The sequence below is a fragment of the Trachurus japonicus genome, chromosome 16 (assembly GCF_045865225.1).
Source record: "Trachurus japonicus isolate A0001 chromosome 16, Traja_1.0".
Classification (NCBI taxonomy): Eukaryota; Metazoa; Chordata; class Actinopteri; order Carangiformes; family Carangidae; genus Trachurus; species Trachurus japonicus.
The window spans coordinates 7,580,160-7,600,694 of NC_140922.1; the positions used below are offsets into that span (position 1 = coordinate 7,580,160).

General features: G+C 40.9%; 2 protein-coding genes across 3 annotated transcripts; both read left to right on the plus strand.

The window, feature by feature from the left end:
- Nucleotides 1–754: 754 nt before the first annotated feature.
- LOC146971614 (uncharacterized) lies at nt 755–20,253 on the plus strand. 2 transcript variants are annotated; one of them, XM_085803643.1, is made up of 5 exons: nt 755–1,231; nt 1,310–1,437; nt 2,387–2,686; nt 3,180–3,261; nt 19,284–20,149. In XM_085803643.1, the coding sequence occupies exons 1-5, from the start codon at nt 963–965 to the stop codon at nt 19,630–19,632; spliced, it is 1,128 nt and encodes a 375-aa protein (XP_085659769.1). In that variant the 5' UTR covers nt 755–962; the 3' UTR covers nt 19,633–20,149. The 2 variants fall into 2 exon arrangements, with proteins under 2 accessions (XP_085659769.1, XP_085659768.1); XM_085803642.1 differs by having other exon boundaries at nt 758–1,195; nt 1,274–1,437; nt 19,284–20,253.
- On the plus strand, nt 5,830–7,107 carry LOC146971615 (uncharacterized protein C14orf93-like). Its single transcript, XM_085803641.1, has 5 exons — nt 5,830–6,055; nt 6,191–6,252; nt 6,342–6,439; nt 6,544–6,662; nt 6,841–7,107. The coding sequence occupies exons 1-5, from the start codon at nt 5,855–5,857 to the stop codon at nt 7,075–7,077; spliced, it is 717 nt and encodes a 238-aa protein (XP_085659767.1). The 5' UTR covers nt 5,830–5,854; the 3' UTR covers nt 7,078–7,107.
- Nucleotides 20,254–20,535: the final 282 nt, after the last annotated feature.

Here is a 20,535-nt window from a genome sequence, read left to right on the forward strand (position 1 = left end):
AGTTCTGTTATCATACACAAAATACAGAACACAATACAATGTTTAAGTGATAAAAGCAAAGAGAAACTGCAACAGTGCAACACTGAACCTGCTGAAACTACATTTTTGGAAACTTGCATGAAAATTCCATGAATGGATGTGATCAATTGATCAGTTGCTAGTTAAATTAATCAGCATGTCTGACCATTAATTTTTTTAAAAAAAAAAAAGCTTGAACTTGGTGCTTTGTTTTGGTTTTTTTGTTGTATGTCATATAAGTAAAAGTTTCAGCCTGTTGGATCGGAACCATAAAAAGAGACATACAACTACAAAACAAGGACAACAAGGCTGGATGAAGACAGGTAACCATACAGCACATAATAATAAAGTGAAACGTACACACAATAAGTAAATCAATCAATAATGGACATACAGTATAGGCCTAAACATCCATATAACTTTCTATAACTTGTACAAGAGAAAGCAAAGGCACAGCAATGAGGGAGTCATTTAACATGTCTTAATTTCCAACTGTAATATAACTATTTCTATTTCCAACTTTAATGTACATACAGTATTTCTATGGCATGTCAGTCACCTGTGAGAACAACATATGAACCAGTCTGTCAGTGTGGTGGTGGTTAGATCCACTAGGTGGCGCTGTGGCCGCTGAGCCACGTCCACATCCGCAGCAGCTGCAGCGAAGAAGTGCGGCAGGAAACAAACCTCCAACTCCAGAGTGTTGTCAAAGATATTCGGTGCAGCATCAGTGCAGCAAGGCTAAGTGACTGGTGTCATGTTGTTTATTTAGATGTAAGTCATTGGAGTCATCTGATAAATGAGACTTGTGTGTTTAATGTGGAAAGTCGTGGGGGTGGGGTTGTGTTGTCAGTGTTTTCAGTGAGCCGCAGCGTCTGGTAGCCCAGCAGCATCTTTAGCTAGTCTGATAGCTCACTGACATCAAAGCAGCTCGATTCAGAAACATGAATTTGGCCAAAAACAGGACTCTGCACCCGCAGCTGCGCGACGAGGAGGTCGTGGTGGTGGAGAACGCCATCCGCCTGGCGATAGACTCCATCATCAACGTGCTGTACGGCGTCAACAGCGCCAGGACTCACGAGTACCAGCGGATGGTGGCGGACCGGGACAAAGAGATCCGGCGGCTGGAGGGCAGGCTGGGGGAGATAGAGCAGGAGCTGCAGGGGCTCCGCACACAGCACAGCCCCCCCGGATCACAGGGGCTCCGCACACAGCACAGCCCCCCCGGATCACAGGGGCTCCGCACACAGCACAGCCCCCCCGGATCACAGGGGCTCCGGACACAGCACAGCCCCCCCGGATCACAGGGCTCACGGGGCTCCGCTGACCGGCAGCAGGGCGAGCACAGCGGGTTCGAGTCCGGCTGCATGGACGCTGAGATGACCGCAGGGCAGCAGGACTGTGAGATGAGCATCTCCTGTAAGTACACATGTACACTGATTTATTATGAAGGGTGGGGAGAGGGTGCTGAGGAGTTTCCTCATGTTGGTGAAACGAATCTCAGCGCTCCTCTATGTTTTATTGATGATTAAGTGATTAAATCAAGAATTAAGCAGCCTCTAAACTGAGAGGATTTGTTGTTCATCAATAAACTTAATATTTTGGGAGTTTTTAGACAAAAGACATCAACTCTGTAATGTTTGACATATCATGGACTAAATGATTATCTCATTATTACTTAAAAGAATCATCACAATCAATAAATAATGTAAATATTCATCACTAAAGCTGCAACCAAAGTGTATTTTTATATTGTGTACATACTGGTATGTGCTTGTTAACCTGAACCCAATACATAGAAAAGGATTGACTTGTAACTCTTTGCACATGTAGTTACATACATTTAGTTAAGGTGATAATAATACACAGGAATGACTATGAAGTATTTTGTCATGATAATTATGCTATGTTTCATCTGGCCTACACATGAGTCTATACAATGTCTTCTGTCAATAGCAGCTCCAATAATTTGTAAATATTTGTGTCTACATTTGGCTCATTTAAAATGTAGCCTACTTTGCATGAACAATACCAAGGAAATGTGTTAGATATATTTTTATCCAGCAAACACCTTTATTCTCTATTCAAAATAAATGTCAACAGATACTTTTATCACGTCCATATTATTAAGTGCCTTGAAACAGGATTGTTTCATAAGCCACATCAAGAGATGTAAATCATGGATGAACGAGAGACTCATTGTAAGTAATTGAGGGTTTTGGTGCGAAGCATCACAGTTGCTAATATATTATCATCAAGTAGTTCTGAAAATGCACAGATGCACAAAAACCAACTTCATTAACAGTAATGAGTGTAGTTTGTTACTTCCACCCCTGACGTTGCTGTTTCTGGTGTCCTTCCTCCACAGTGGGTCTTTTTGCCCGGCCCCCCTCGCATGTCTCCTCCCAAAGCCAGGAGTCAGCTTTCCCATCGTCCCCCAGCAGAGTGTGCCTGGACCAGACCTGCACCTCCCACTCCTCAGAGACTTCAGGCGTGTCGGAGGCAGCTGGACATCTGCCTACGTCTCCCAGCAGCTTCGTAGTCAAAGAAGAGCCGTGCGACATGGACACCGTTTTAATCAAGTGGGAAATGAGTGAGGAGAGATTCGGGGAGCATCAGGAGAGCACAGACAGTCCATGTCAGGACGAAGGGAGTCCTGCTCTAAAAAGTAATGCATCCTATTTGTATTTCCTGTTGTTTTAATTCCTGTGCTGCTGTCTCATGTTCTGTAACATTAGGACTGGGTATCAAACCTCTTTGAATCTGGAGAGAAATGAGTCTGCAGCAAAACAAAAGGTGTCAATTATCAACAGTTTTCTTCAAAATACAATGTGGGCTTGTTTAGTAATTCTTTAATCTAATATTTACTTATTTTAATCAGAGTTGGTTTTAAAAAGTTTTATGTATGGTTGCTTTGTGAAGCCAGAATTAATGATGCATTACAGACACAGTTTTGATTTTTCAGTCTGACAGAAAAAACTAATTTGATCAGTGATGTACTGATGTATCAAAATATTTTGGCAGCAGTGAGAAACATCTGCAGTCAATATCCAGGCTAGTGTAACAGTGATCAGTGTTATAACTGCAAAATAAAAATTGTCAGCATTGGTTTGTGGGATTGCAAGAGTAAGAAATTGTTCCACTCTTTTTGATTCCTTCAGAAAAACAGGAGAGAAAAAAGGTGAGGGAGAAACCTGAGGCTGACCCAGGTGGACAACAGATGACAGAGGGAGAACACCTGAGGTGAGTCACTGCCTAGGTTCACATGCTGAGCCACTGACAGCCACTTGCTTAAAGGGATAGTTCAACATTTTGGCAAATCCGCCCATTGCCACAATCTCTATAATCATAGCAGTAGGTTCATTACCTTCAATTATCGGTGCATGTTGTTTTGAGATCAGCGGGGCAGAGACGTGAGCTGCTCAGTGAACACAATGGAGGTGAATGGTACAGGTCCCCTGTCCCTCATCAAACTCATCAAATACACAATCCAACAACTCCAAAACGTACATTACGACACATGCAGCAAATACTCAGAACTACTTGTGCTTTTGAAGTCACTCCGCCCAGCAGCCGTGTCTGGAATGTAGTTTCAATTTGCCTCGAAAACAACTCGTAACGTTCTGTTATTATCTCATAGCGTGGTGAATGTGCAGATCACAACTTCTCCACCAGAGCGTTTTGGAGTTGTTGGATTGTGTATTTGATGAGTTTGATGAAGGACAGGGGACCTGTACCGTTCACCTCCATTGTGTTCACTGAGCAGCTCACGTCTCTGCCCCGCTGATCTCAGACAGCATGCACCGATAATTAAAAGTAATGAACCTACCCCTATGACTATACACTGCACTGACAGTTACTGGCACTGTAGATTGTCGTGGAAGTTCAGATTTGCGACTGCACACGACAATTTGCAGGAAACACCCACAACTGTCGGGAATTGTTGTGAATTGTCAGAAATTGCTGTGGGTTTTGCTTGGCAGCCCCCCCCACCATCACCCTCCTCTCCCTAATTCAAGGGGAGGCTTTAACATGTAAATGATCATGCTGTAAGCTATACAAATGCATCAGTGTAGCATGGTAGCAGGGGGAGTGTTATTTCCAGGTAACATTTCTCTAAAAGGTATTAACTTCATTTTAATCCTAACCCATTGTCAGTTTACATCAAATACATTTTTATGCTGAGAAGTACGCTGGTGTATTAGGACCATATGTAAAAAAAAAACTATTTTAACAACTATTTTAAAAGAAACTTATTAAGAGAAAAAAAACAAATTGACTTTAATCATCACCTAAATAGGTTTTTACAAATTATGTAAAATTTGTTATCTACTACAATGTAATGTAAAAAAGATAGACAAAACCGTTTATTTCAACCATTTGTTTGACAAAAAAGGTAAAATGTGCATTCCATGCAAACCACATCTCAATTTCCTAGAGTTCAATCACAGTGCATAAGTGGCATGACTACAGTGACCTTTTCTTTGGTCTTGCTACAGTAGATGTGTTAACCACACATCTCAGCAATGCGCTCAACAGGCAGAAATGATGCTGGGTATGACGTGTCTGTTCCCTGCAAGCTCCAAACTTCTACTGGCTTTCCATAAAATGTCTGTCTGGGTGAGGATGAAGCCAGGAAACTTGTGCTAGAACATGTTTGAATGCAGTACCTTTTGACACAGCAGTAACTACTATAAACTGCTTTATAATGGCTGGTCGTGGTTCTGCTCAAGGGTCAAGGACAGGGTCATCAAAACTGTGTTTCCACACCATTTAGCATCTACATATGCAGACCTTTCTGCTCTAGATCCATCGATTGAGTATGTTACATTCAGATATGTTACCTGTTTGCATGTCATGGCAAAACAGCCAACGTCAGTGACACAAGGGTACATCCGATGATACATAGTCAACACTGCATGTCTGTCAGGCTCATCCAAGACTGTCATGTGGAAGGGAGACCGAGGCACCACTGTACAGTTTTCGAAGATAAGTCTTTCTGCTGACACCAAAGCACTGTGCTTCACATAAAGCACATCAGCTGTGTCACTGCATGACAAAGTCCCAACCATTTTTCTTCCTAAAATACTGGCAAATTCAGCACCATATTCACATGTCCATGGCATATGAAGCTGTTGGCTCTGCTGAAATTGCCTCATAATTTGGACTTCAATTGCCCTATTGTTGTTATTAAAGTTTCCCAGTATTCCATTAAAACGCTCAAATGAAAAACACCAAAAAGAATAAACTGGTCCGTAATCCAACATGCACTCTTTCAAATGAAGATGTAGATGCATGTTGGGGGTGCAGTGCAATGGGCCAAACAGTTTGACAAATTTTGAGAGGAATGTCTGCAGGTATCCATCTGCTTCTTCCAGTCTATTGATGGATCTGACTCTGGAGCAGAGTATGATACAAGCCTGCACAAAGTCAAACCACATGTCAGTGTCTGTTGTTGATAAGCCCCTTAAGACAAAACAGTTGATGTTTTCCACTCTAGCTTGAAGTTCATCAAGGCTTTTTGTTGTTAAAATTCCTAGTTCTGTCGACAGTCTGAATACATGCAAACCGTCTTTGTTTATATGTGACATGCGAGCACATCTCACAAGTTTTTCTGTATAACAATAAACTCCCCTGTGATTGGAGGACCCAACGAGACTTCTGGTCCTCATCCAATCACGCGTGAGGTCATGGGCAGGACTAACACGGAAATACTTGCAGTACTTGCATCTTTCTTCTCACAACCTTTTCTCCAAATCCTGTGTTTTTGCAACTTTGCTGTTGACTACAATGGCTGGACGACGTCTTAACTTCGCCTCCCCCTCAACTCCTCTGCATGGACGTGAACAACAACACCTTTCCACCACCAAGTCCGCAGACCGCTATTAGTGGGCTGTCTCATCATATAACTACGTTTCCCGTGGACGTAGACTCCAGGTTGCTGTCCATAGAGACAAGGTTGACTGTCTTAGAGAAAAACAGTCCAGAGGAGCCCAACTGTAAGAAGAGAAGACGGGTGCACAATCCCAAAATTGCGGTAAGAATATGTTCGGTGCCTGCTTGCTAAGCTAAAAGTAGCCTAAAAGTAAAGCTTTCTTTAAGTAGCCCAAGCTAAAAGTAGCCTGAACCGGTGTAAGTTGCTTTATCAAAGTGTGTTTCTGTGTATTTACAGGATGCAGTACGCCGTCTTCACAACTCTGAGGCAAATTGTAGGCGCTACAAACCAGAGCAAGGGTAAGATTTAAAGAATATGCGTTCATTTTGCTGCATAAGGAAATACATACAACAGATACTTATCTTAACGGTACATTTTGTTTTCACAGACTGACCTCGCCACATAACGAGGCCGTGACCTCATTTTTGCTTGACGCTCTCTCTGCAAGTCCTAGTGTGCCCAATGCCGATAACGACACTATTGTGTGTAAGTAACGTTTACTCTTTTCTGCTTACTGTTAAATGTAAGGAGATGCATGTAAATGACGTGTGCTTAAGTGTTACTGTCTTATGCTCTTTTTTGTTTTCCAGCTGCCTGTAAGACCTATTATGAAACGATACGCAGAAGCTTCAGGTACGGACAGCCAGATCTCGCAGCGCAGGCAGAAGCTGTGAAAAGTTCAGCTCGGAGTCGTTCAAGAAAAAAGAGGGTAAGACTTATTACATTAGGGCTGTTGTTGGTCAATCTCACTATTTCTCACTATTTTCTTTTTATTATTACGACCCACTCCTCTGGAACAGCCTCACATTCAGTGATTAATAGATTTGTTGCGCCCATATGCAATGCATTGTGCAATACTGATTGAGTTCTATTGAATATTTTTACAGCTGCTGGCTGCCAGACAGAGTGTGCTGAGAGATGATGAGGTGGCCCTGTGGCAGAGCGCCACCATAGACCTGATGTCTGACGAGGAAGACGGCATCATCGATGGAGTGTCTGGTTGGATTGTGCGACCTCCATCTTTTCGCAGCCAGGAGCTCACCGATCTCTGTGCAACTCTGCAGGCAAGATTAGAGGCAAATCCTCAATACAAGGCAACACACCACAAACGTCTACAACTGTAGGATCATGGAGGAGACTGCCGTGTGTTGTGTTTGGTGCTTGTACATAGTTGTGTTTGGCGCTATTTGTACATAGTTGTGTGTTTTGTGCTACTTATACATACATTTGTTATTATTATTTCTGCTAATAAAGCTCTTTCTGAGAATAAACATGTTGCTGGCAATTTTCCTTTCCTCAAGTAAAGTAAAGATGGCCGCTGTAGCCTGAGTCTTTGTTACACACCTCAGGCTGTCTCTCCAAAATTTGGGCTTTTTGCTACCTTGGTGTCCTAACCTGATGATATATTGACTCCTCTTCGAGTTTTGAAGTTGCAGCTCTATATTACCGATTGGGAGAGCGTCTTTCCAACATCTTAGTGTCAATTGTTTGATCCTCACCATGCAGGCAGCCGATGTGTCTCAACTCTGTGACGCTATTCAGAGTGTCAAAACTGAGCTGGTGGCTCATTTTGACAAAAAAATTGACACTCTTCAAGCTGGCTTGAACAGCATCCATGGATCCCTGTCAACTTTAAATGACCACGTAACTGAGCTCGAGCATCGGGTCAGTTCCACCGAGGATAACTACACGGAGCTGTTGGTGCGTGTACAAACCTTGGAAAAGGAAAATGCATACCTGAAAGAAAAAGCCGACGATGCTGAAAACAGAAGCCGTTCGTCAAACCTCCGCTTCATTAATATTCCCGAGCGACGTGAAGGGAAGGATATGATTGCCTTCATCAGCGACTTAATCCCACTGCTCCTCGGGAAGGATCATTTCCCCACGGCACCGATCATTGAGAGGGCCCACCGCTCTCCAACCTTCACATCCAGCAACAGGTCTTCTCCTCGCCCCATCCTGGTAAAGTTTCTACACTTTCAAGACAAGCTGAAGATTCTGCGGCTGGCCAGGGAGAGAGGAGATCTCACCTACATGGGGGCTCGGGTCCGTGTATTCCCCGACTTCAGTGCCGCTCTCGTCCAAAAACGGCGCGGTAAAGTTGGTTTTATATTCGACATTCGCTAGTTTTTTCCTGTTTCTAACTTTAATAGCGTCATGAAAACTGCACCGATTTCATCCAGGTTGATATTATTTTGTAGAGATCAGTGAGCCACACATTTCACAGGTCTCATCAACTCACCAACCTCAGTGGCTGTGGCGAAAACTCAAAGGAACAGCGCTGAATGTCTTTCCGAGTACTGTGCGGCAGCCGGGGCGCTTAGGGACCGTCGTAAAATTGCAATGTCAGATTTTTCCCGTTTGAACAAATAAAAAAAATAACAACAACACAGAAATACTGTCATTACCACAAAGCTAAGAGTTTCACAGCATTTTATTATTCACTCATATTCAATAGCGCCACCATTTGGTCAGTTATTAAGCATTTTACCTTTGGGCTGATATATTTCTTGATTTTATTTTGAAATAGCTCTCTGGAATTTCAACTTACAAACACCATTCTACTTCTCATTTGTTTGTAAGGTTGGTATTGATCTTTCACAACCATTATCTCCCAGAAAATCATGTTTAAAAAAATCCACAAACAATTCGTATCCATTGACCTGATTTTATGAATATTCTTGATTTTATTTTGAAATAGCTCTCTGGAATTTCAACCTACAAACACCATTCTACTTCTCATTTGTTTGTAAGGTTGGTATTGATCTTTCACAACCATTATCTCCCAGAAAATCATGTTTAAAAAAATCCACAAACAATTAGTATCCATTGACCTTATTTTACGAATATTTCTTGATTTTATTTTGAAATAGCTCTCTGGAATTTCAACTTACAAACACCATTCTACTTCTCATTTGTTTCTAAGGTTGGTATTGATCTTTCACAACCATTATCTCCCAGAAAATCATGTAAGAAAAAATCCCCAAACAATTAGTATCCATTGACCTTATTTTATGAATATATCTTGATTTTATTTTGAAATAGCTCTCTGGAATTTCAACCTACAAACACCATTCTACTTCTCATTTGTTTGTAAGGTTGGTATTGATCTTTCCACTAACCATTATCTCCCAGAAAATCATGTTAAAAGAAAATCCACAAACAATTAGTATTCATTGAACATTGTGTATGAATATTTCTTGATTTTATTTTGAAATAGCTCTCTGGAATTTCAACTTACAAACACCATTCCACTTCTCATTGTTGTTTGTAGGTTGGTATTGATCTTTCACAACCATTATCTCCCAGAAAATCATGTAAAAAAAACCCCCACACAATTAGTATCCATAGACCTTATTGTATGAATATTTCTTGATTTTATTTTGAAATAGCTCTCTGGAATTTCAACCTACAAACACCATTCTACTTCTCATTTTGTTTGTAAGGTTGGTATTGATCTTTCACAACCAATATCTCCCAGAAAATCATGTTTAAAAAGATCCCCAAACAATTAGTATCCATTGACCTTATTTTATGAATATTTCTTGATTTTATTTTGAAATAGCTCTCTGGAATTTCAACTTACAAACACCATTCCACTTCTCATTTGTTTGTAAGGTTGGTATTGATCTTTCACAACCATTATCTCCCAGAAAATCATGTAAAAAAAAAAAAAAAAACCCACACAATTAGTATCCATTGACCTTATTTTATGAATATTTCTTGATTTTATTTTGAAATAGCTCTCTGGAATTTCAAACTACAAACACCATTCTACTTCTCATTTGTTTGTAAGGTTGGTATTGATCTTTCACAACCATTATCTCCCAGAAAATCATGTGAAAAGAAAATCCACAAACAATTAGTATTCATTGAACATTGTGTATGAATATTTCTTGATTTTATTTTGAAATAGCTCTCTGGAATTTCAATTTACAAACACCATTCCACTTCTCATTTGTTTGTAAGGTTGGTATTGATCTTTCACAACCATTATCTCCCGGAAAATCATGTTAAAAGAAAGTCCACAAACAATTAGTATTCATTGAACATTGTGTATGAATATTTCTTGATTTTATTTTGAAATAGCTCTGTGGAATTTCAACCTACAAACACCATTCTACTTCTCATTTGTTTGTAAGGTTGGTATTGATCTTTCACAACCATTATCTCCCAGAAAATCATGTAAAAGAAAATCCCCAAACAATTGGTATCCATTGACCTTATTTTATGAATATTTCTGGATTTTATTTTGAAATAGCTCTCTGGAATTTCAACTTACAAACACCATTCCACTTCTCATTTGTTTGTAAGGTTGGTATTAATCTTTCACAACCATTATCTCCCAGAAAATCATGTTTAAAAAAATCCCCAAACAATTAGTATCCATTGACCTTATTTTATGAATATTTCTTGATTTTATTTTGAAATAGCTCTCTGGAATTTCAACCTACAAACACCATTCTACTTCTCATTTGTTTCTAAGGTTGGTATTGATCTTTCACAACCATTATCTCCCAGAAAATCATGTAAAAAAAAAAAACCCACACAATTAGTATCCATTGACCTTATTTTATGAATATTTCTTGATTTTATTTTGAAATAGCTCTCTGGAATTTCAACTTACAAACACCATTCCACTTCTCATTTGTTTCTAAGGTTGGTATTGATCTTTCACAACCATTATCTCCCGGAAAATCGTATATATAAAAAAATCCCCACACAATTAGTATCCATTGACCTTATTTTATGAATATTTCTTGATTTTATTTTGAAATAGCTCTCTGGAATTTCAACTTACAAACACCATTCCACTTCTCATTTGTTTGTAAGGTTGGTATTGATCTTTCACAACCATTATCTCCCAGAAAATCATGTTAAAGAAAATCCCCAAACAATTGGTATCCATTGGCCTTATTTTATGAATATTTCTTGATTTTATTTTGAAATAGCTCTCTGGAATTTCAACCTACAAACACCATTCTACTTCTCATTTGTTTCTAAGGTTGGTATTGATCTTTCACAACCATTATCTCCCGGAAAATCGTATATATAAAAAAATCCCCACACAATTAGTATCCATTGACCTTATTTTATGAATATTTCTTGATTTTATTTTGAAATAGCTCTCTGGAATTTCAACTTACAAACACCATTCCACTTCTCATTTGTTTGTAAGGTTGGTATTGATCTTTCACAACCATTATCTCCCAGAAAATCATGGGAGAATATCCTAGAAACAATTCGTATCCATTGAACATTGTGTATGATTTTATATATTTTATTTTGAAATACCTCCATCCATCCATCCATCCATCCATTTATTTTCTTCCGCTTCTTCCGGATCCGGGTCGCGGGGGCAGCAGTCGAAGCAGGGACCCCAAGGCGTTCCCAGGCCAGCCGAGTGACATAGTCACTCCAACGTGTCCTGGGTCTTCCTCGGGGCCTCCTCCCGGTGGGACATGCCCGGAACACCTACTTCTCAACTGTTTGTTAGGTTGGTATTGATCTTTTACAATCATTGTCTCCCAGAAAATCATGTAAAATGTATCCCAGAAATAATTATTATTCATCGAGCACACATACGTATTTCTTGGTTTTATTTATTTCCCACAGAGTTATTTCAAAATACTATCGGGGATCACACTCCTCAGCCTCCCGGGAAAGTCTATAGGGTACTGGAGAGGAGAATTCGATCGATAGTCGAGCCTTGGATTCAGGAAGAACAATGCGGTTTTCATCCTGGCTGTGGAACGCTGGACCAGCTCTATACCTTCTGCTGAGGAACTGTACGGTCCCTGTTTGGTGCGTGTTGGCCTCCGGCAAGGTTGCCCTTTGTCACCGGTTCTGTTCATTATTTTTTATGGACAGAATTTCTTGGTGCAGCCAAGGGCGGAGGGGGTCGGGTTCGGGAGCCACTTGATTTCATCTCTGCTTTTTTTGCGGATGATGTTGTCTTGTTGGCTCTCTCGAGCCAGTGTAGTCGATGTCATATCTGGCCCTCTGCGTTGTGTTTCTCACGGCCTGCCCTAGAATGGGGTTCGATCCCATGACCTCCCGCACCGGAGGCGACGATGCTAACCTCTTCGCCAAGAGGTTGACAACCACTTGGCGGGTTGGTTAGCACAGTCTTTTATTGGGTGGAGTGAGTGGCACATCGTTACACCAGGACCTTCAGCATGCACTGGGGCGGTTTTGCAGCCGAGTGTGAAGCAGCTGGGATGAGAATCAGCACCTCTAAGTCCGAGGCCATGGTTCTCGACCGGAAAAAGGTGGCTTGCACCCTCCAGGGCCGGGGAGATTTCCTGCCTCAAGTGGAGGAGTTTAAGTATCTCGGGGTCTTGTTCACGAGTGAGGGGAGAATGGAGTGCGAGATCGACAGGCGGATCGGTGCGGCGGCCACAGTAATGTGGTCATTGTATCGGTCCATCGTGGTGAAGAAGGAGCTGAGCCGAAAGGCAAAGCTCTCGATTTACCGGTCGATTTACGTTCCCACCCTCACCTATGGTCATGAACTCTGGGTCATGACCGAAAGAACTGGATCCCGGATACAAGCGGCCGAAATGAGTTCCTCCGCAGGGTGGCGGGGCGCTCCCATAGAGATAGGGTGAGGAGCTCTGTCACCCGGGAGGAGCTCGGAGTAGAGCCGCTGCTCCTCCACATCGAGAGGAGCCAGCTGAGGTGGCTCGGGCATCTGTATAGGATGCCCCCTGGACGCCTCCCTGGGGAGGTGTTCAGGGCATGTCCCCACCGGAGGAGGCCCCGAGGAAGACCCAGGACACGCTGGAGTGACTATGTCACTCGGCTGGCCTGGGAACGCCTTGGGGTCCCTGCTTCGACTGCTGCCGCCGCGACCCGGATCCGGAAGAAGCGGAAGAAAATAAATGGATGGATGGATGGATGGATGGAGGTATTTCAAAATAAAATATATAAAATCATACACAATGTTCAATGGATACTAATTGTTTCTAGGATATTCTCTCATGATTTTCTGGGAGATAATGGTTGTGAAAGATCAATACCAACCTTACAAACAAATGAGAAGTGGAATGGTGTTTGTAAGTTGAAATTCCAGAGAGCTATTTCAAAATTAAAATCAAGAAATATTCATAAAATATGGCCAATGGATACCAATTGTTTGGGGATTTTCTTATTAGTGAAAATATACGCACATCCCTTGCTTGGGGTGCTGGGCCAAATGGACAGCAGAAAATAGAAAAAAGAAAAAACAGCCCGCACAACCTCGTTTTTGCTCCAGAATATTTTACTGACACAACGTTTCGGGCTCTCAGCCCTTCATCAGGTCATCATCATAATGTGTTTCACACCGTGTAAACATCTATATGTAGACGCCCCCTGGTGACGTCATGTGACGTGGCGTCATTCACAAAAAAAATAATCACACACAACATGGCAACATAGTAGCCTGTGTGAGGACAACTGACCAATGGGGAAACATTTGACATTCATACATCATACATTATATCTGAAACGTCCAAGAATGACATCAGGTTAAAAAAATATACATATACATATCTTGTCCCTCACATGCATCACAAAAAATGACTAATAGGGAACTCTTCATTCATGCCTCTAGGAGACATCGTGCCCAAAGTGAATATCCAAAAGGATTCTCGTTGCAACAACAGTCTATTCGTATCACCTCCTCGTCTTGGTCGTTTAACATGTTCGATTCCCTGATACGTGAGGGATGCCACGTTGTGTTTTGCCTGCAGAAAGTGCATCGGAAAACAAATCGAGCACTAAAGACACGCATTGCAGAGCATAGATGCAGCATAAGAAATCAGGACCCAAAGAGTCCAGTAGCGATGCACTTTCTGGATTTTTTTTTTTTACATGATTTTCTGGGAGATAATGGTTGTGAAAGATCAATACCAACCTTACAAACAAATGAGAAGTGGAATGGTGTTTGTAAGTTAAAATTCCAGAGAGCTATTTCAAAATAAAATCAAGAAATGTTATCAGCCCAAAGGTAAAATGCTTATAACTGACCAAATGGTGGCGCTATTGAATATGAGTGAATAATAAAATGCTGTGAAACTCTTAGCTTTGTGGTAATGACAGTATTTCTGTGTTGTTGTTATTTTTTTTATTTGTTCAAACGGGAAAAATCCGACATTGCAATTTTACGACGGTCCCTAAGCGCCCCGGCTGCCGCACAGTACTCGGAAAGACATTCAGCGCTGTTCTTTTGAGTTTTCGCCACAGCCACTGAGGTTGGTGAGTTGATGAGACCTGTGAAATGTGTGGCTTACTGATCTCTACAAAATAATATCAACCTGGATGAAATTGGTGCAGTTTTCATGACGCTATTAAAGTTAGAAACAGAAAAAAACTAGCGAATGTCGAATATAAAACCAATTTCACCTCGGTCAAAAACGGCGTCAATTTGACTCCGTCAAAAAGAAGCTTCTTGCTGCCAACTTCAAATACTCTCTGATGTACCCCTGTACGCTGAGAGTGATGGTGGAGGGGAAACCGAAGCTGTATCGATCCCCCGCGGAAGCTGAAACTCTTCTCCATGACCTCTCCATCTCCTCCTCTCCGGGTTAGGGCTGTGAGTACATCCATCCCTCCTAATGTCGCTTCCTTATCCTCCTCTTTTTCACCAAGTGACTTATATTGACTGTAATATCCTCAGAATCTCAGTTCTACCTCCTTTTGTTCAGCTCCACCGCAGAAACATTTTTCTTTGAACTTTATTTTTTGCCTGCTGCAGTGAACTCTATGGAGCCTGAGACTTTGTTTGCCGTAAACTGAGATTTTGGTGACGTCATATGCCGTAACGACCGACCGACTGTAGACTGCTACTGTCGTAAAACCTGTTCAGGATGTGTTCAGGTTAGGACACTCCTGTCATTGCAGGCTGTTGAACTTTGAATTTCACTTGACCCTACTCATCACACTATGGCTTATATTATATTTCATTCACATTCATGTGCTCTGCTGATTTCAACAGGTCTTGCTGGCTATATTTTGATGGCCCTCCTTAAGTAAATGTTTTTTCATGCAGTCTGAGTGTGTGGCTATTTGTCTTCCATTGACTGCTCTTTTTTTTTATGTGTTGTTGTGTGTGTGTTTGTGTGTGTGTGTGTGTGTCAGTACTCATGTTGTATGTGTGCTTGTCTGCCATGCCTGTTCTTGCTCTCCACACCCCCCACCCCCCTCCCACCCCCCACCACTCTGTTCCTAAACTTCTAAGGTACCATTGATCTTATCAAAGGTTTAAAGATCATCCATCTTAATATCAGGAGCCTTGCACCCAAAATTGACCTTATCCGGACCTGGGTTAAAATTCATAATCCACATATTATTACTTTGTCTGAGACATGGCTGCATGACAGAATTTCTGATAATGAGTTAAAGATTGACAATTTTGTACTTTACAGAGCTGACAGGGGCTCTAGGGGTGGTGGTGTGGCAACTTATGTTGCCTCTCACCTGAACTCTAAATGTATCACCCCTCATGTTGAACCAGTTAATTTTGAATGTCTCTTTACTGATATTGTCTTTCATGAAAATAAAACAGTAACTATCGGTAACATTTATAGACCTCCTTCAGCGCCAGCTGACTCTACCAAATGTATTCTGTCAACTATCAACTCTATTGAGAAGCATAATGAAATGATTATTTTGGGTGACTTCAATAGCAATTGGCTTAGCCACTCTTCTACAAATGATAGACACTTGTTTCATGGTGCAAATCTCACCCAGCTAATAAAAACACCCACAAGAGTAGATCCCCGGTCTTCGTCTTTAATAGACTGGATCCTCGTTACAAACCCTGATAGGATCATTAAGTCTGGTGTAATGTCAGACTGTTTCAGTGATCATTGTATTATATATTGTGTTTGGAAAATAAAAATTCCACGATCTCCCCCCAAATATATTGAATTTAGGCAGTGTAAAAAAATGAACTTTGACCTTTTTATCCATGATCTAATTAATATTAACTGGGACCGATTTCAATTAATTCCTTATGTTAATGAGGCTTGGGATTTCTTTTATTGTGAAGTGATTAATGTAATAAACAAGCATGCCCCCATACGATCTATTAGAGTTAAAGGCTCACACCTTCCCTGGATCAATTCTGATTTCATAAACCTCTTCAAGGAGAGAGATACAGCATGGGCAAAATATCGATCATCCAAACAGCCCAATGACTGGGAAACATACAGACTTTTAAGGAACAAATGCAAAACTAAATCAAGGAATGCTAAATCCAGCTATTATAATGATCATTTGTTGCAAGATTTTCACAACCCTCGGCATTTTTGGAGTCACCTTAACAATGTTCTTAACAAAAACAGTAGTAACCCCATACATCAGCTTGATGTTGATAACAATATTATCTCTGATCCCCGTCTTATTTCTGATGCTTTTAATGAACACTTTTCCTCTGTCTCTCGTACCTTGCATACTACTCCCTATGCTATGACTGAATATCCTACTCCCTCTTCTGTAGATGGCTTGTTCTCCTTTAAGAAAATAATGCCTCTTGATGTCTATAATGCCATCTGTGAGTTGAAAGAGAGCTGTAGTGCTGGTCCTGACGGTCTAGAAGCTAAATTTGTGAAACTCGCGGCTCACATATTGATGTATCCCTTGGCCGATTTATTTAATCTCTCCCTGTCCACACATTGTATCCCCCCTATATGGAAGTGTGCTCGAGTCACTCCGCTTTTTAAAGGAGGAGATCCCACTGATGTTAATAATTATAGACCAATTTCTATTATTTCCGTAATTGCAAAGATTTTTGAAAAACTTATTTCTCTTCAATTATCTCATCACGTCACTCAAGCTAATATCTTGTCCCCATACCAATCTGGATTTCGACCTAACTTCTCCACAACTACAGCTCTTCTTAAATTCACAAATGATTTATTTTCTGCTTTTGACACTGGCCAACTTACTGGCGCAATATTCATTGATTTAACTAAAGCCTTTGACTTAGTTGATCATTATCTTCTTCTTGATAAACTTAATCATATTGGTCTGAATAAGAATGCTGTCCTCTGGTTCAACTCATATCTTCATAATAGATATCAATATGTTTCTGTTAATGGTTGTCTATCTAGCCATATGTTAGTTGAAACGGGTGTTCCACAAGGTTCTATTTTGGGTCCACTGCTCTTTTCTATTTTCATTAATGATCTTCCCCATTTGTGTTCAACTTGTCATGCCCATCTTTATGCTGATGACACCGTCATCTATCATTCAAATCGTGATATATCACAAATCCAGTACAATTTACAGCATGATTTTAATATGGTTCAACACTGGTTTAACAACAATAGACTTGTTCTTAATCTGAAAAAGACCTGTTTAATGGTGTTTGGCACAAAACATAGCTTATCACACTCACCTGAACTATCCATTAATTTCTGTGATGGAGTTTCAGTTGATAGATGTGATGAATTTAAATACCTCGGACTCTGGCTGGACCCCGAGCTCACCTTTAAACCACATATTGATTATGTTTGCAAAAGAATTTATGGTCACTTGGGTTCTCTTTATCGTAGCATTAACTGTTTTTCATTTCAAGTCAGGAAAAGGGTAGTTACACAACTGATACTTCCTATACTTGATTATGCAGATATTGTGTATCAAAACACCACTGACTCCATCCTCAAACCTCTCAATATTTTAACTAACTCTTTATGCAGATTTGTCTTGAGATGCCCATTTAAAACCCACCACTGCCTTATGTATGATGCCCTCACCTGGCTCCATCCTAAACCCAGGCGTCAGTTTCATTGGTTTTTGTTTCTTCATAAATGTATCTACTCAGAAGTCCCACCGTACTTAAAACAGCTGTTGGTCCCTTATACATCTCCCTACCCCCTTAGACACACAGCAAATTTATTTTTCACGGTGCCTATGATTCATAAAGAAATTGGCCGCCGATCTTTCAAATACAAAGCTCCATCTGATTGGAACAATCTACCCCCTGTGTTAAAGTCCATCACCTCCTTCTATATCTTTCGAACAGATCTATTTTCCCAATTAAGAACAGGTTGCTCATGTTTTTGATGCAGTGGTTTACTGTTGCCTCCGATGTGTGTTGCTCTTGTTATTGGGGCAGACCCATTTGTGTATTTGTGTACTTGCTCATGTGTATACTTGCTCACATCTACATTTACACAGTATATAGGTTTATGTGCATTTTCAGTGTAAGTCTATGATAAGTTGGGTGGGGTTTGGGGGTTGGTGAAGTGGGTGAGCAGTGTGCTGTGCTTTGTGTCTCTGTGTGTTTTGTGTCATTGTAATAGTATGTCTTGTTTGTGTATTGTTTGCATTGTTTCTGTATAGGGACCCCCTCGAAAACGAGATGCTGCATCTCAAGGGGCTATCCTAAATAAACTTAAACTTAAACTTAATAAATTCATGTCCATAAGATAACAATGAATCCCACTTTTCATGCTGTGGTAGGGATTATGGCAGTGTTTTTCAACCTTGGGGTCGGGACCCCACGGAATTTAAATGGGGTCGCCTGAAATGTCTAGTAATCGATAAAAAAAATTACTGAAAAATATTCTTTTAACTAATTCTTATTCTTTTTTTAAATTATGATTAAAATCGAATATAAATCAAGTTCACATAAAATGCAGCATATAGAAATATCTCAACTGACGCATGATTGACGGCTGCGATCACATGAATGCACGTGATCGAGGGTCGCCAGAAATGTGTGATGTCAAAATGGGGTCACAAGCCAAAAAAGGTTGGGAACCACTGGATTATGGCAATAGGCAAATTTGCCAAAATGTTGAACTATCCCTTTAAGGTCACTACCTGTCCTGTTAAATAAAGAGGGAATGCCACAATATAAGGAATGTTTAGTCAAATGTAGAAAACATGCTTTGACTATTAACAGTCAGCATGTTGTTGAAGAGAGAACTTACCAGGATCTCGATCATTTATTAATTGATAATCTATTTGAAACACAAATAAATAAGTTACAAACTGCCGTCAGATTTTCTCATGACCAAAGATGAATCATTTTTAAATCAAGAAGCTCACAACAACAGTGGCCACTCTGCACTGCATGAAGCAGGTTACAGCTGGGCACATTCTTTATTCACAGTGAAGGTGTTTACAACTGACAGATCTGTGATGGTGGTGTCGAGACGTTCATATTGATCATACATTTCCTTTGATGCCTAAATAAATAATGCCTCAATAACTAAAATAAAATCGGTCAGTCAGTTTTTTAATGGGTTTAATTCAGAATAAAGTGGAGTTATAAGTGCTCGGTGAACTTCATACTCATCTGTGTGTTTCCTTTCTCACCTGTCGACTGCCCCAGGATGAAGAAGAGGACGGTGCCCATGTCGGAGCTGCCGGAGGAGGCTCAGAGACAGAAGAGGGCGGCCTGGAGAGCGGCCTCCCGGCGCTACTACGCCCGCAAAATAGCCCGCCAACAGGCCAACCCCTCCCGCGTTGGCCCCTTCTCCCACATCCCAGTGTCTCAGTTTTCACAACCCATGTCCATCATGGACAGGAGGAGGAGGACACTGATATCCGAGTTACCCGAGGAGTCTCAGACGCTGCAGCGGGAGGCGTGGAGGGCTGCGTCCAAGAGGTACTACGCTCGCAAAGTGGCCCGCCACCAAATCCCAGACCCCACACAGTACGGACACCTGCTCCAGACGTAGAGCAACACCGGTGGAGGAACAATGTGCATCTGATGTTTTATGGACTCTGCTTGTTTAAAACCTCATTTCATTATGTTGCCTAAAACACTGGACTGTGTGAATGTTTGTTGACATTTTATGTTTATTTGTACTGATGGTGTTGAGGTTCGTCTCAGGTCTCATGTTATGGTCCAACTAGACTGAACCCAGTGTTCCTAACTTTAACGTTCTTGCGTTTCTTCATTGCTGAATTATGCAACTAGTATTCCTGAGAGTAACCCTGCAGTCACATCACTGTGGCTGCTCTTCGGCACACTGCATGTCTGCACAATATGCTAACTGCGTGATCATGTTTTGGGGCAAATATAAAGCTTTTGTACAATTATGAATCCATGTGAGCAGCCACTGTCAGTGCAGTGCCCCCAGAGGCCAACATGTGTAAGTACAATCAAGACATCCAGCAGTCTGAAATGGTCAAATTCTAATTTCAACATATTTGGGTTGAAACAGGTGAAGAATTTGTTCATTTTTTACTTGTAAAAATCCTTTTTTTCTTTCTTTCTTTTGAATGTGTACAATAATAAAAAACAATCATTTAAATACAACTGTGGAACTTTCTGTGTTTCTGTTTGCAATCAACAATTAACAATGGGCTCTATGCACAGCTCCACTACTTCCTGAATTTAAGGCAGGTCTTTTATTTCCTGTCTTACATTATTGGACAAACTGATTAATCCAGGTGTGTCTGAGTAGTCACAATGGTCAGACACACCTGGATTAATCGGTTTGTCCAATAATGTAAGACAGGAAATAAAAGACCTGCCTTAAATTCAGGAAGTAGTGGAGCTGTGCATAGAGCCCATTGATCTGTCTAATTACAGTCATTAAAGATCATCCAATCAATTATTTTCTGTTTTGTAACAG